Source organism: Leptonotus elevatus, chromosome 4 (genome assembly GCF_054856555.1).
Source record: "Leptonotus elevatus isolate MCC_2025b chromosome 4, RoL_Lele_1.0, whole genome shotgun sequence".
In the NCBI taxonomy this organism is placed as follows: domain Eukaryota; kingdom Metazoa; phylum Chordata; class Actinopteri; order Syngnathiformes; family Syngnathidae; genus Leptonotus; species Leptonotus elevatus.
The window spans coordinates 28136587-28152256 of NC_141242.1; the positions used below are offsets into that span (position 1 = coordinate 28136587).

A 15670-nucleotide genomic window follows, 5' to 3' on the forward strand; every position below is an offset into this window, starting at 1 on the left:
AAGTGGGGGGTGGGGATAAGGGGAGACGCTTATTGTCCTTAAAATAAATAAATAAATGAATAAATAAATGTACATGTGGAGGTGCAAGCTTGCCCCCAAGGAAAACATAACTAGTAACTAGGGTCTGTTCTAAAAATAGCTCACCAGTGATGGGACAATGTGACTTTCTAAGAATTAAAACACTAGAATTTAGATTTATTTATTTAAACTTGGCATGGTACACGTTTCTTAATGTACCAAATGTTCTATATTTTGTTTAAAAATGAAATTTGTTGATTGAAAAAAAGCTATTTTTATTTGCCCTTTTTTTTTTAAAGGACATTTTAGAGCTGTAATTTTAATACCGTGATACCGCAACATTTTTGCTCACGATTACCATACCGTCAAAATCTAATATCGGCCCATGCCTACGTGCATCTAAGTGTGAACCCCCCCCAAGTAGTGACGCGCAGTCAGTGGGGTGCTATTAACCCATTGTAGCAGGGAGTGCATTACCGCATTTCTACCACCAGAAACGGGAGTGCCGTAATGCTCTTCTCCCTTTAAAGCCCGGGAAAGCGGATACTTCATTTTGTATTGTTTTGAAAAATTCTCCGTCTCTTAGCCGATGAAATGCATCAAAATATACATGTGAGGGTGGCGTGGGCCTCTTAGCATTTCCTGGAATTTTGGCTGATTTGCGGGAGTTATAAAATAAATGGCGGTGATAGACTATGCGCTGAGGACTTCGAACCAGTCGTACCAGTTGTCAGTGACATATTGTTAAGACATGTTTGTAGACAATGAGGAGGTTGAAAATGTTGACGGCTTTGAAACAGAATGGACAATAAATAATTACCATTCAATTCCCCAAGGTTATTACAACTGTGCTCCAGTGTTGAAGGTAAATATGGCAGATTCCGATTTTTGGCAGGAAAAAAAACAGATTGCCGATTAATCTGCCGATTATTTTTAGTGTCATCATAGCGTCATGCCCAGGGATTTTCCTGTGTTTAAAATTCAGAGGCGGCGACCTCCACATAATTTGTTAGCCGCTGCCAGCCTGAGCGATATCAGTTGGCCACACAGCGCTCCAGCTATTGTCAGGATTAGGGATGTTCGATACCACTTTGTTTTCGATTTATACATACTCAATCTTGATTTGTCACCGATACCGATATAAAATACTGATACCACAAGTACATAAAATTCCCTACCCAAAAATGCATAAAAATTGCCTAAAATGAATGGCCACTTTCTATTCCCACGGGTACCGATACCTTAAAATGAGACTGGTATCGGCACCAATCTGAACACGCCCTTTTTACAGCGGTTTCTTCTCTGAATGATCGGTTGTACTTGTTAAGACCTAAATAAGTTTAGCTGGTTTTGTTAAATCCGCTCTGGCTTTTTTCCTATTCTAAAATAAGCCAAAGTAACTAGCAGTTACCGATGGTAGGGTATTGTTGTTCGTTCACTGAAAGACCTAAGTGGTTATTGGGAGTATGACTATAATGGATCTTAAAGTTAAAAAGAATTAAAGGAAAATACAGAGCCGAGATACTATTTGCTTAATATATCTAATAATAATAATAGTAATACTGATGCTTAAGTGTATCTAATACTACACTAATCCACAATAGAATCGTAATAATCATATGAATCAAATGAATTAAAGTAGTGAATGATATTTACTTATTACTCAGTAAGAATCTAATATTAGAAGTGAATACTATCATTGGGTACTTATATAAAGTAACGTTAAATCCACTAAAAAGAAATAAGTCAATTGATACTCATAAAAGTATCAAAGTATACTTGAAACTCTTAATTCAAATTGTTACTTTGATACAGCTAGCTCAATTATCAAGAGCTGAGTTCCTTTTAAATGAAGCAAAATACTTTAATCTAGTCAAATTTATTTCCAGACAAAGTCACTAATCACTACTATTAATAATCACATTTAGAACTAATAATAGTAAAATCAGTATAAAACCTACACCTTGAGTAGTCAGAAATAATGTGAAAAACATTGGAATTCTTTTTTAATTAATTACAATTAAAAAATAACACAAGTAATTAAACAAATAAGTAAAATTGATCAAATTAATAAATGATAAAATGGTTCTTAATTTTTAAAACAATTTCCAACATTACTCAAAAACTCCTGAATTCAGGTAACTCGGTTAGATTTACTAAAAGTAAGTAAAATAAAAGAATAATTAAAAAGTTTCACTCTTTAGGAATAGACAATAGTACTCACGGTTTAACACAGTTTAATCAAATTCCAGTTGTAAGAGAGAGTAAAAACCCAATAAAATCCAGGGACAAATAACTTTGACCAAAAGTAATCCATTTTAGGGTGGAAAAGTCGAGTAGCTAATTCGCCTATATCCACAATAGTCGAATATGACTTAAGCAAGCTGGCTCTTAATAGGAGATAGAGATAAACTGTCTGGCTGCCCTCCGAGCATTGCTCGAGTTTCTCCCCTATTCTGCGTAAGTCTAACTAATTTAGAAGACTCCAATGTAAAACATAGTTCAGTCTTGCTATCTGTTCTGTGCTGCTTAACTCAATTCTAGCAAAGGCCATCTCTGTATGCTGCAGAACATTGAAGACAAGGGAGCATCAAAAAGTCTTGTTTTTACTTTTTTTTTTACCACTATTGGGGAGATCCTCCCAGAAGGGTGTTGCCCTTCTACGTTCACCCAGTGGATCACTTCTCTTCAGTTTCACATTGTTGCCATAACATCGGTACATTTCATGTCATCAAAACATCATAATAGAAAATATATAAAAAATATTGTGTATTCACCAGTGCTTACATGTCAATACATCTAGCTTGCATGTAATTAGACAGGTACTAATTCTTTGCTGACTGTTATTAAAATAATAAACAATAAATAATTATGATCATTGCGCGAGTGCAATGAATCATGGGCCTTAGTTTTCTTATCCAAATGCACGCCGTTTCTTGAGTAAATACTGCGACGTCTGTGTTACATCACACTCAGCAACTGAGTCAGCAGACCCGTGCGTGTGTGGAACTCCAAGATCAGCCAAAAGCAATACTCATCATCGGGAGACTAAAATGTTCCCAATACAATACATTCAGTTATGATACCATGCAAGAATATTATGTTAAGCTGCTTTTCTTCAAGGCAGTAACTAACAGTATTTGGAATAACAGCGTTTAAACTAACGGCGTTAGGTAATTCCCTTTTTCCCCCCCCATAAACGGACTAATCTAACTAAATATTTTCCCCATATTTGGAACTGTGTTATTGTATGAGAAAGGCGTTGCGTTATTAGTTTCAAGCTTTGAAGTAAGCTTTACAAGAAAAAATTGCTTTTTCAAATTTATTTTCACACCGTTGTTGTTGGACCTAGTCACAATAAAAGTGCTTTGACAGCTGAAATGTGTAGTGACTTTTATTTTGGAGGTGCCGCGGGAAGCGTGTCACGACGTGACGGAAGCATATTTAACATATTTTAGCATTTTAGCAAAGAGTTCATGTCCTCGCCTGGAACTGATTTGACAACTTTGACATGAGTGCCATTTATCAAAAATAATAGTAGAGATTTGCCGAAAAACGGCCGCCATGAGGAGCGATTTGTTGACAATTCTGTTCCAACAAGAATTATATTGCAACTCCACAAGCACCATAACAGCGATAAAGATACTAATAAGTCATAGCGACACGCTCGCCTAGTGTAATTAATCACGCCAACAATTGTATTTCTCTTATTTCACAAGTGCTAAACACGTGAAAAGTGTTGAAATATGCTCACACTTATGAAGGTGATGGAGTGACATTTGTATGTGAATGATGCATGTTAAGCCTAGAGTTGGGCAGTTTTCTGATGTAAATCAATCAAACATGTCCTTAAATGTGTAGAATTATAAACTGAAGATTTATCAGCATACTCTCTTACCGTATCTTCACAACCATAAGGCGCACTGTATTATAAGGCACAGTCACAGTTATGGGTGCTATTTCTGTATTAAACACACAAATAAGGCGCACCGCACTATTGGGCGCAGGCATGGTTAAACATACGCAAGTTCAAAACATATGGTAGCATGCTATTATGCTAAAACATATGCTAGTGCTAGCGCATGTTTTTAAAAAGGCAGCGAGCGGAACCAAACTGAGTTTGTTTAAAGTAACAATGTAAACTGTGAATTCAGTTGTACTTGAAGTATATAACAATGTACTCACGTTGCTTTTGATCAATCCTAATCCAAAGTCCTCATGATCCGAAACAAACAACTGGGCAAGTTCTCCATCAAACATGCAAGGCTTCGTCTCATTGTCAGAGTCAGTCTTGTTGTCGTGTGCTTGGAAATGATGCTTTTGCGTTCGCCCAAGCATTCACGATCCACTGACAAATTGTGTCGTAACTCGCACGGCGCTGCCTCCCAGTCTTGGTAAAGCTGTGTTCGCCAGCCTCCCGGAATGATAGCGTTCATTTGCCAATCTTTATTTTTCACAGCGGCTGAGAAATGTGCGCGCATTGAGTCACAGAGATAGGAAAGGACGGTGATGCGTGGGATCTGGTGTCTTTAGTGTGATCTGTTTAACTACATTGTATACACTTGCACTACTTCAAAGGGACTTTTGCGATGTCTGTTGCTGTAACTCACGTAGTTTAATAAAGCATTAAAAAAAAGAAAGGAAAAAAAAGGAAACACTAAACTTCATGTAGTAGTTTAGCCCGGACACTTCTTTGCATTTGGTATGTTCCATCTCCCTCACTCCCTGCGAGAGCAGACCGTTCACTTTTGGAAGGAGCTGTCAATCAAACAATCAACTTGTAAGTAGCTCTTTAAGCTCTGAAACAAGCAAAAAAAAAAGAGGACACATGCTCACTGAACATACATGCTTTGCCATGGCATAAGTTTGAACACAACAAGTCACGACAGGCAGAGCGAACACCAGTGTGGGCGGTTCGGGGCGTGCAGGGGGAGAGGGAAAGGAGGGGCTGGAGTGCTCACATGTCTATCCTCAGTCACGTCCGCCTTTCTTGTATATAAGCAATGTGTCGCGTACTCCCACACAGTCAGTCAGATTTTGGACCTTGGTCCACACACAAGCACCTCACTATTAGGCGCACCGTCGATATTTGAGAAAATTTAAGACTTTAAAGTGTGCCTTATAGTCGTGAAACTACGGTAATTGAAAGTGTAGAAAAGTATGTATTTCAGAGAGATCAAGTGTCAGATCAAATGTAGTAGTAGTTATGGCAATGATTTTGGCTATGATAGCATTAAGTACTATATCTTTTAATAGCATTGGCAATTTCTTTGAAATATTATTGATTATTTTAGCCCGCAACAATCATAAAAAACGCCCGCGAAATCTTGGAGGGACTGGCTAGGACTGTCTACAAATTACCTATAGATGACACATTTGCCACAAACCACCATATATCCAGTATTTATTTTATTTTTATTATTATTCTGATTGCTGTAGTAACTGCCAGTGGTAGAACATACATCACCACTCCAAATTTAATAAATTATTATTATTATTATTTCTATATGATATGTAATATTAGCAGTCAGGCATTTGTGTGACATAAATACTCACAAAAATAAAATAAATGAAAACCCCCTATATACCCTTTACGGAATTTGAATTATTTGTATAAAAATATAATGATGATGATGATAATAATAATAATAATATATATATTTTAAAAAATCCAAATTGTTTGATATTATACAATGCTTTTTCATTTCAAGTATTTCGGTGACCATTTCTTTGAGTTTTGCAAGAGAAGATTTTATCTCCTCAATCTCATCAGCTCTTTTTTCCGCCATGCATATTGCAACAATGTTGTTAAAAATCTCAATGTAAGAATCAACAAAATAGAAGTCACAAGTAAGTGCAGGAGCAAGTACAAATGCGTCCTTCCTCGACAGATGCGTCCTTCACTCGTTGTTACGGTCTACAGTATTTCGTGGCCGTTTGTTTTGTTTTTTTCCCCGTGTGGTGGGAGCCTCTCTCGACGACCAAGCTCAACACAACGCCATCCAGAAATCATATTCAATCGGCAATTAAGGACACCAAGAAACCACAATTTATTATGCTGTCATTGTATGATAGATACGACACAAGTTTACGCCGTTGGCAGTTAGCCGCTAATGGGAATGTAAACATTGACGTATCTTGTGAGATATGCGGTGCATTCATTTAAAAAAAAATAATAATTATACTCTGAGAGAGCTCAGTATTGTTCATTCAGTAATCTTTTTTTCTTCTTTTTTTGTAAGTGCGTGAGTATGTGCGGGTGTGTGTGTACTCATTAATTCACCTAAAACCTATTAAAAATCCCATATTGTTCACCTAAACCTAATACTTCAGAATCCAGCTAGAGTCGTGAAGTTGTCAGGAGACCCGAGGAAGGGTCAAAGAAAAGAAAGAAGAAATTCAGCACCGACCAGGCATCACCTACTACCCACCGGGTTACCAACCAGAATCTTTCACCAACCCCTGAAACATCTAAATTCCAACAAATTAGGAATACCTCAAGAGACCAAAGGAAAGACTTAGGAAAGGAAGGAAGGATAGATGAAGCAGAGTGAGATCCACAGACATCAGCCTCCACCGATTCAACGACGAGAGGAAGAAGCAGATTGTGTTTGAATTTCGGTAGATGCTGGTGTGGTGGATCTGGTATGCATGAAAACCTCCACCAAAGAGGGGAGCCGTCGACCCCGGCCAGGACAGAGCAAGCACAACCCCCCAGGGCCCGCCAGGCCGTGGCAGCGCCAAGGCACAAACCCCGGGCCCCTGCAGGGGCCACCGGCCGGAGAGCAAACCCAGGAGCCAGGAACGCCCCCCACCCCAACACTAACACGGCCCGCGACCCAAGCACAACGCAGCACGGTAGGCCCACAGCCCCCGCTCCCCCCAGCACCCCCCCCCCCCCCCCACACACACACACCAAGCCTCCACCACCCCCAATCCCAGCCCCGCCAGCCTGCCAAACCCCAAATAATATTCTCATAGAGTCATAGTCTTCATGAAAAAAATGACTGATGACGAAGACATCTGTCGGCAGCGCCGGGTCTTATATACACAGGCAAATATGCTTAGACGCAAGTTTAATGTATGTACAAAGGAGGTGAAGCTGTCACTGTTCAGAGCATACTGCACTCCTCTGTATAAAATCAAGATAGCCTATAATGATGCACTGGGAGTATTACTAAATTGACCTCGGTCTGAAATGGTGTAATGTTTGTAACTGAAAGGGTCAACACATTGCTGTCAGCACTAAGAAAATCTAATGTCCAAATTTGTCTGTCGACTAAATGACTCTAATAATGAAATTATTGTACACTTGTCAAACATCAGTTTAAGTGCTGGACGATACAAGTCCCAGTTCTAGAAACATTGTTGTTGTTGTCTTTTATATGATGCTTCTTAGCGTATATTGGTATGTGTGTATTTTTACTTTTCTGTTTTTATTGTGGAGTTGTCTTGTTTGGACTTTGAGTCTGTAATAAAGCTTCATCATCATCATCATCATCATCATAGTATAGCAGTTTTATTTTCATCAATCATCTTAATGTTTTTTTATGTTATATAAAATAATTGACTTGTTTTGCCAGCCGCTGCTTGTTGCAGACAGTTCTTGTTATAGTAAAATATCGTGCAAATATATCTTGAGTCACAGTCAATCTTTACGTCATATGAATCTACGGTATGCAAATTGAGACGACGAAATATGGTCATGCTGCACCTCCCCCAAAAATGGTGCGACCAAATCCTGTGCAGTGCGACCAACTGAAAAAGTTAGTTAAAAAGTTAGCGTAGAGCCGCAGACATCACCGACCCTCCTCCCTTGACAAATTAATTTCTGTGGGCCTCCCGCCACTCTGGGCATGACGAGAGAGAAAAAATCTAAAGATTTTCCCCAACCCAAAGTTGGGCTGCTCCCGCTACTGAAAAAAAATCCTAGAGGAAATGGAACCTTGCAGCGATCGCTGCTCGGGCCCTAACTAGACACGCCCTGGCACCAAAACAAAGTTAAACCCATTTTTACGCTGTGTGCACATGCGCCTCTGTACGAAAATAAAGACCTAAATGTTTATCAATGTTATGGGAAGATTTGTTTTTTTCTCCTTCAATGCACATTTTACTGGCCATCAGTTATTCGCCGACTTTCGCTACTCGGGCTCACCCGTAAATAACAGGGATCCACTGTATACATATAGTTGGTTGTCTGGAGTGCAACAATTGTGGGTAAAAGCTTTAATCGAGGCAATTGGACATCTTGGTTATTCATTTTTTATTTGTTTTATATTGTGTATATGTGTGTGTGTGCGTGTACCGTTGTCTTTGCTACATTGTGGAGCCCATACACGCGTGTTTTTCCAGGTTTATCAATTGTGGGGACTGACTTGAACTTGTGGGGACATTTTGGTGGTCCACACAAGTTCAGACCTCTTTTTGAGGGTCAAGACTTGGTGTTAGAGTTTAGGTTTAATTTGGGTTATGGTTGTGGTTAGGGTAAGGAATGGGGGTAGTCAATCATTTTAGATGGTTGGGGTCAGGGGAAGGGGCTAGGAAATGCATTATGTCAATGACAATCCCCCACGATGATACAAAGACAAGTGTGTGCGTGTGCGCGCGTGTGGCGATTTCCTGAAAATTTTCAGAAATTACTTAAGTTATTTATGCTATTAGGTAGCCAATATGTCTGCTTTAAATTGCCAGATAGAATTGCACTATGAAGGTCTACGTTACGTCTTTTACCTTTTGATATCCCTTGTCCTATTTAGTTTTTAGTTTTTTTACTATCATCCTTGTTGTTAGCTTGATGTTTTGCCACACATGGATGAGTAACTGTTCTAGCACTTCTCTATTAACAGCAGTGGTTGAGTGGAACTTGCCTCTTTTAAACAGATTTGAAAAGCGGATCTACATCGCTCTGCCAGAGGAACCGGCCCGGGCTCATATGTTTCGCCTACACCTGGGCAACACACCTCACAGCCTGAGTGAGGCTGACTTGCGGCAGCTTGCTCACAAAACAGACGGTTACTCTGGTGCTGACATCAGCATCATCGTACGGGATGCATTAATGCAGCCCGTCCGGAAGGTCCAGTCTGCAACACACTTTAAAAAGGTGAGACCAGAAAATCCTACCTTATTCTTAACAAACACTTGTCACTTATGCCACGTTTCCATTAGCCCCGAACAGCACCACATTACACCGCGCAGCCGGGCCCGACACCGCACGGCGTCCATTGCTTTTCCATCACAACAGGTGCGCGGCAGGATAGGGGCGGGATCAATAAAACTGTCCAAGCGTGCACACTTGAAACGTGTGGGGTTCTGCCTTAACATTTCACAAGTGGCAAGTCTCAGCCACCACTGTTTTTGATGGGATTCAAAATATGAATTGCCGTTGCATGATGTGGTGACGTGACAAAGTACAGCCCATCAAATGAACAGAAGATTTCACATACCTTTATACGCGAAAAAGCTAAACCAGCGAGAACCGTCGGCCGGCCAGCGTCCAAACAAAAATACAATATATTAGGGCTGGATGACTATGGGAAAAATAATAATCACAATTATTTTGAATGAGATTGAAATCACGATTAACTCTTTGACCGCCATAAACGTTATATAACGTTTAGTAAAAACCTACGGAGGGGCGCCGAGGACGTTAAAAGACGTTCACTATGTTTTTTTTTGGGGTTTTTTGGAAACGGGTGGAGGAAAGCCTTGGGCAGCTGTGCTGAAAGTATCAAGCAGATCTAGTTAGTATAATGACTCGTTTTGGCCCCTAGATGGCAGCGATGACTCTCTTTGGACAAGATTGGGTGGGCCGCCCACCGTGGGCGTCAGTAGAAGACGTGAGGCGGAGCTAGAGTGTTGAGGGGACAATGGCTGATGATGCAACAATGGCTGATGAAGCAACAATGGCGACCGGTTGCAAGCAGCTCACGCTTGAGCATTTTTTTCAAAGACGGAAAGCATCGATCAATACTAAAAAGCGCATTGATGTCGACGATGATGATGACTCCGAGCTTGACGCCAAAGTTGGAAGCCTTGACGCGACCGTTATGATCACGTAGTAAGCCTCACCGGCTAGCGCTGCTAACGCCGGAAAACACGGAGCTGCTCAAGCGGACATTCGATCGGGCGATGGATGCATATTCATCGGAGGAGCGGGTACAGTCTGATCACGGAGAAGACACTGGTTCTGGACTACGATGCCACCATGAATGGAGTGGATAGGATGGATCAGAACATCTCTTACCACCCGGTATAGGAACCGAAGGACATGAGGAAGCCAGACGTAACACCACTGTAACGTAACTGTAGCATGATCCTGATATTAGACTTGATGGCAACACATACTGCAGTATATACTTGCTATTCCCCGGAAAAAACGGCCGGCAAGAAAGTGTAGCTTCTGCACGCGAAGAGGCAATCGCAGTGAATCTAATCTGTTGTGCAAATCCTGTTGCGTCTCCTTGCACGCAGGGGAGTGTTACACAAAAAGAAAAACTGTCGTTGAAACAGCCACATAATTGTAAATAGTACCACAGTTGCACACATTTGTAAATAGTTTGCCAAATTGTTGTCAAATTGTTACACTGTTGAATGTAAATAAACGTATTTTGCTATCAAAAAACACTTTTTCATTCTTGGTGGTAGTGTTTTATAGAAGTAAAGCACTATTTAGGTGTTTGTGGCATCATTCATGGACAAAAAGAAGTGTAAAATTCACTAGTGTGCATGAAATAATATCGTTTCACTAAAAGCTTGATTTCTTCGTATTTTGGTCCAAAACAAGCGCATTTGGGTGAAACTAACCATTTTCTATTGTTGATTACTAAAGAACGGAATAAGTTAGAAACAAACTTTTTTCTGATGAAAGATGAAAGTTCAATCTTTCATTTGGTAGTATGTGTGTTTCCATAGTCCAAACAGAAAAATTTCTGTGGACCTTGAAAGATCAGTCAAAATGCTTAAATCGGCTGGCACTCACAGCATCCCTTTTCTGAAAACGTCTGGCAGTCAAAGAGTTAATAAAACAATTATTCGTAGATTTTAAAACTTCATATTTTACTAAAGGTGGGGTCTTGAGTTTTCACTAGGAAATAAACACTTCATAAACACTGGATGTATACACATGAAATCCTTCTCAATCAACACCTCTGGGCTTCTGTTAATGTGCGGTGGTGATTTTGTCATCAACCACCACCCCCCAACCTGTATTTTGCCATTTAGTTGTGTTTTCCCATAAGAGGGACGTTTCTGGGTGGAAAGTCAATTATTACCCCTCCAGCCAATCACAGAGCAGGGGGCGTGTCGCGTGAAGGCAGGCGCAATGTTGATGAGAAGAGTGGGGGTTGAGCCACGGGAGGAGTCACTTTTGAATTGTTTGTTTACAAACACAAACGGTCAAAACTTAAGACGCCACCTTTAAAACTCAATTACTCAAAACTATAATCATAGCCTTATGCCCATTCATCCCTTCACGTTGAACACTTTATTCTTGAGCTCTATTCTTTTCTTCAAGTATAACATAACATTATAAATATCATATGGAATTCAAACATTGCATTGCATTTTCATTCTTCATTTTCAAACTTAAGCATTACATTACCCTTTTCATCATCATATTTATTTTATGTTATGTTATTTTCACGTGTCTGGGGACTTAGTGGGCTAAACTGGGACCTCAGTGGATTGCATTTTGTGCTGTCATGTGGAAATATGTGTTGGTATGACAAAAAGAAAAGTTTTTGCACATATAAGTACATATATTTGTATCCTTGAATTTTGAGAAAAATAAAATTCTGTGAATCCTTAAATTATATATATTTTTTAATAAAATAAAATAAAAATAGTAAATACTCAAACAGTAATTGCAAAACAAATACTGAGTGTTCCTGCGGCCCTCTTATGGGCCGTGTGGTGCCGTGCATCCATGGTGTGTACACGCTTACAATGAGAACAGAAGAAAGTCGCAGTTGAATTCTATTAAAATAAGTCATTTTTAACAAATTGGAAATAATTTTTGCCTTTGAGCAGTGTTATGTTAACTGTGGGTATGTCTTTCCACAGCATTTGTGTGTGAATATTCATTGGTTATATACGTTACTCCCGAAGTTGATGCTAACTTCCTGTTAGCATTTGAATCATGCTCTTTAGCATTAGTGCTAGACTAGCAATGTTTAAAAATCAAAGCATGTTTTGTATTTGAATACACACTGTATGTAATTCTCATTATCGTGTGTTTAGTTTTACAGTTGACTCCAACTGGAGTGTCTTTAGACAGCTTAAAAGACGCTGAGGGACGGCAAAATCACACTGATTTTGACTTGCTACATAGTGCATTTGCGTGACGGACGTGCCTTCCTTTTGGACCTTAGCTCGCCTGGAAGACATTCGTGAGCGATATTAATCAAAATAACAGTAGAGATTTGCCGAAAAACAGCCGCCCCGAGGAGCAATTTGTTGACAAATCTGTTCCACCGAGAACCATTAACATCGCGACCATAACAGCGATCAAGAAAAGATACCGGTGTTTGGTAAGTCATAGCGACACGTAGCATTGGTGTTTTTTTTTTTTTTATATATTATTGATTATTTTAGCCTGCAGCAACCATAAAAAAATATATATAAATATATCCAGTATTTATTTTATTTTTATTATTATTCTGACTGCTGATTACTCTGACTGATTAGTAAATGGCAGTGGTTTTAACACTCCATATTTAATGTATTATTATTATTATTATTATTACTATATGTCATTATGGAGTGAGGCATTTGTGTGACAAATATTCACAGAAATAAACACCCTATTGGCTGGACATAATTTGGATTCCTTGTATAAAAATATAATAATAATAATAATAATATTTAAAAATATATATTATTATTTGAGATTAAAAAAATATTTAAGTAGTGAAGTTACTTTGCCTGTAGGGGTGTGAATTGCCTAGTACCTTGCGATTCGATCTGTATCACGATTCATAGGTCACGATTCGATTCGATACCGATTAATCTTGATACGAATCAATAAGTCAATTATTGCGATTTTTTTAAACTAAAATTTAGAAAATACTAATCAGTAAACTTGTACATGTACACTGTAAGATTTGTATGAAAATGTACTTAAGGCTTATAACTGTGAGCTACTGTATTTAACAAACAGGTTAGAATCTGTTTCATGTTTGAACAGCATTGAAATAAAATATTAAGGCTTAATGTTCCATTAATATAACATTCATCCATGCTTAAAGTGTGGAACATAACCCTAAGTAAGTTTTTTAAATATTTCCATCAATAATTGATCTTTAAATTATTAATGATTCGGCTGCATATGAATCGATACGAGAATTGTGTGCTGTAATATCGCGATATATTGCCAAATATTTTTTTTTAACATCCCTATTTGCCTGGTAACGAGTTACTTTTATTATGAAGTAATTCAATTAATAAACAAGTAATGAGCAACTAACTAATTACTTTTTTTTTTAGTAACGTTCCCAACACTGCACATTTGTGACTTCAGTCACACGTTTGTAGAATCACAGTACGCATTTGTGACTTAATTTACACATTTGTAGATTCTTGATACGCATTTATGACTTCAGTTACGGATACAAATTCTTTTTACATATTTGTATATCGTAATACGCATTTGTAAATAGTTTTATAATAATAATAATGGCCCCATGAGCTTTAAATATATAAAAGGGTCCCTCCACTTTTTTTCTAATTAAAACTTTAAAATTGAATTGCCTACTAAGAACTTTGTGAATTACTCAGTAACATCGGACATAATTTATTTCCTCTACACAAAACACATGAATTGAGTAATATCTCAAGATACATGTGCCTTACATATTAGTTATTTTATACTCTTAGTGGTTAGATGTCTGTTATCTGTTATTATGTACTGTTACCCATTGTGCCTGTGCACTTTACTGTTGACTATACTCTATATTTGTTGTTTTTGCGTCTTGCCTCCACCTGGCAATTTGAGGAATTTAATTTCAATGACTAGCACATCTGAATAAATTGACCATAAAGCTGACTGTGGATTTTTGGAAATGGGCATGCTGGTCTGAATGATGGACAAGGTGAGATGGACGGATTGAGAAAACGGGAGATTGACGTGGTGTCATTTGAATTCCAATTAGCAAGATAAAGAACCTTGTCAGTGAAATTCAGGAGTGAGTCATTCTGGCTCCCTGCATGAAGCTGGCCCCCAACACACACACAATTTTGGGGGAAATAGTCTGTTTTGTTTGTGCTGGTTTTGCTGCAACAGTTTTTCAATTTTTTTTAATTTTTTTATTTTTATAGTTTTTTAGGTAACCCAGAGTTCACCTAGCCCATCTACTCCAAGCGGACCTAAAGTAGTATGTTTCGTTTGTGCTTTGTTTGTGCTGTAAAAAGTATGACGTCTCCTCTAAGAAAGAATGCATTACCAGCATGTGAACATTTCTGTTGTGGAGCATGGTGGCGACATCACCACTAGAAATTAAAATGTGTAATATCTATAAAACCATAGCAGCCCAAAGGAAAGTTTTGTGTCTGTTGTTTGTGCCTATGCACAAAACTGAATCAGAATTCCCACCTTTTTTGGAGTCATTGGTGCTAAAGGGTTCTCCCACCTGGGGACTCCCTCGTTATGCTGGGGGAATTAAACGCTCATGTGGGCATTAACAGTGAGATCTGGAGGGATGTGATTAGAACCAGGACACCCTATGCCACAGTTCGATGATCGACTTTGTAGTGGTCATTGGATTTGCGGCCACATGTTTTGGACACTCAGGTGAAAAAAGGGGCAGAACTGTCAACTGATCACCATCTGGTGGTGTGTTGGCTCTGATGGTGGGGGAAGATGCCGGTCCGACCTGGCAGACCGAAACATATTGTGAGGGATTGCTGGGAACGTCTGGCAGAATCCCCTGTCAGAAAGTGTTTCAACACCCACCTCTGACAGAATTTCACCTGTGTCCCAGGGGAGGCAGGAGACATTGCTTTGTGTCCAAATTCACAAGGCTGGGTCTTCCGAAGGCCGAATTTGGCGGCTGCATGACGTCACTCCCGGCGCGACTTGACAGCACGCACGTACTTACATATAAATAAATTGTCAATGCTACTTGTCAGCGCATTGACCGACACTCCATTCATGTGTATGTCTGTGCGTGTTATCGAGTTGCGCCAGGAGTGACGTCATGCAGCCGCCAAATTCGGCCTTCGGAGGACCCAGCCTTGTGAATTTGGACACAGGCATTGAGTCAGAATGGATCATGTTCCGCGCCTCCATTGTTGAGGCGGTCAATCAGAGCTGTGGCCATATTTGGTCGGTTGTTTACCAATCCCAGAACCCGCTGGTGGACACGTGGTAAGGGATGCCATCAAGCTGAAGGAGGAGTCCTATCAGGCCTGTGGGATTTAAGAGGCAGCTGTTGGACACCAGCTGGCCAAGTGGAACGCAGCTTCAGCGGTCGCTGAGGCAAAAACTCAGGCATGAGAGGAGTTTGGCGAGGCCATGAAAAACAATTTGTGGACACCTTCGAGGAAATTCTGGTCCACCATCCGGCGTTTCAGGAGAGGAAAGCAGTGCACCATATAGTGAAGATGGGGCGTTGCTGACCTTGACTCGTGACGTCGTGAGCCGGTGGAGAGAATAATA

The 15670-nt window shown here is 39.5% G+C and overlaps 1 protein-coding gene and 1 long non-coding RNA gene across 5 annotated transcripts in view; one reads left to right on the forward strand and one right to left on the reverse strand.

Annotated features, from left to right (window-relative positions):
* LOC147176466 (uncharacterized) overlaps positions 1 to 4439 on the reverse strand; it is an 11146-nt gene extending 6707 nt beyond the window's left edge. The window contains exon 1 of the long non-coding RNA XR_015094596.1: positions 4204 to 4439. This is a non-coding gene — a long non-coding RNA (uncharacterized LOC147176466). The remainder of the gene's footprint in view (positions 1 to 4203) is intronic.
* vps4a (vacuolar protein sorting 4 homolog A) overlaps positions 1 to 15670 on the forward strand; it is a 73474-nt gene that overhangs the window by 35846 nt on the left and 21958 nt on the right. For all 4 annotated transcript variants that reach the window (XR_015094595.1, XM_086073613.1, XM_086073615.1 and 1 more), the window contains one exon: positions 8899 to 9118. Coding sequence is in view for 3 of the 4 variants with exons in the window: in XM_086073613.1 (XP_085929739.1) it covers positions 8899 to 9118 (220 nt within the window). In the remaining variant the exon portion in view is untranslated. The remainder of the gene's footprint in view (positions 1 to 8898; positions 9119 to 15670) is intronic.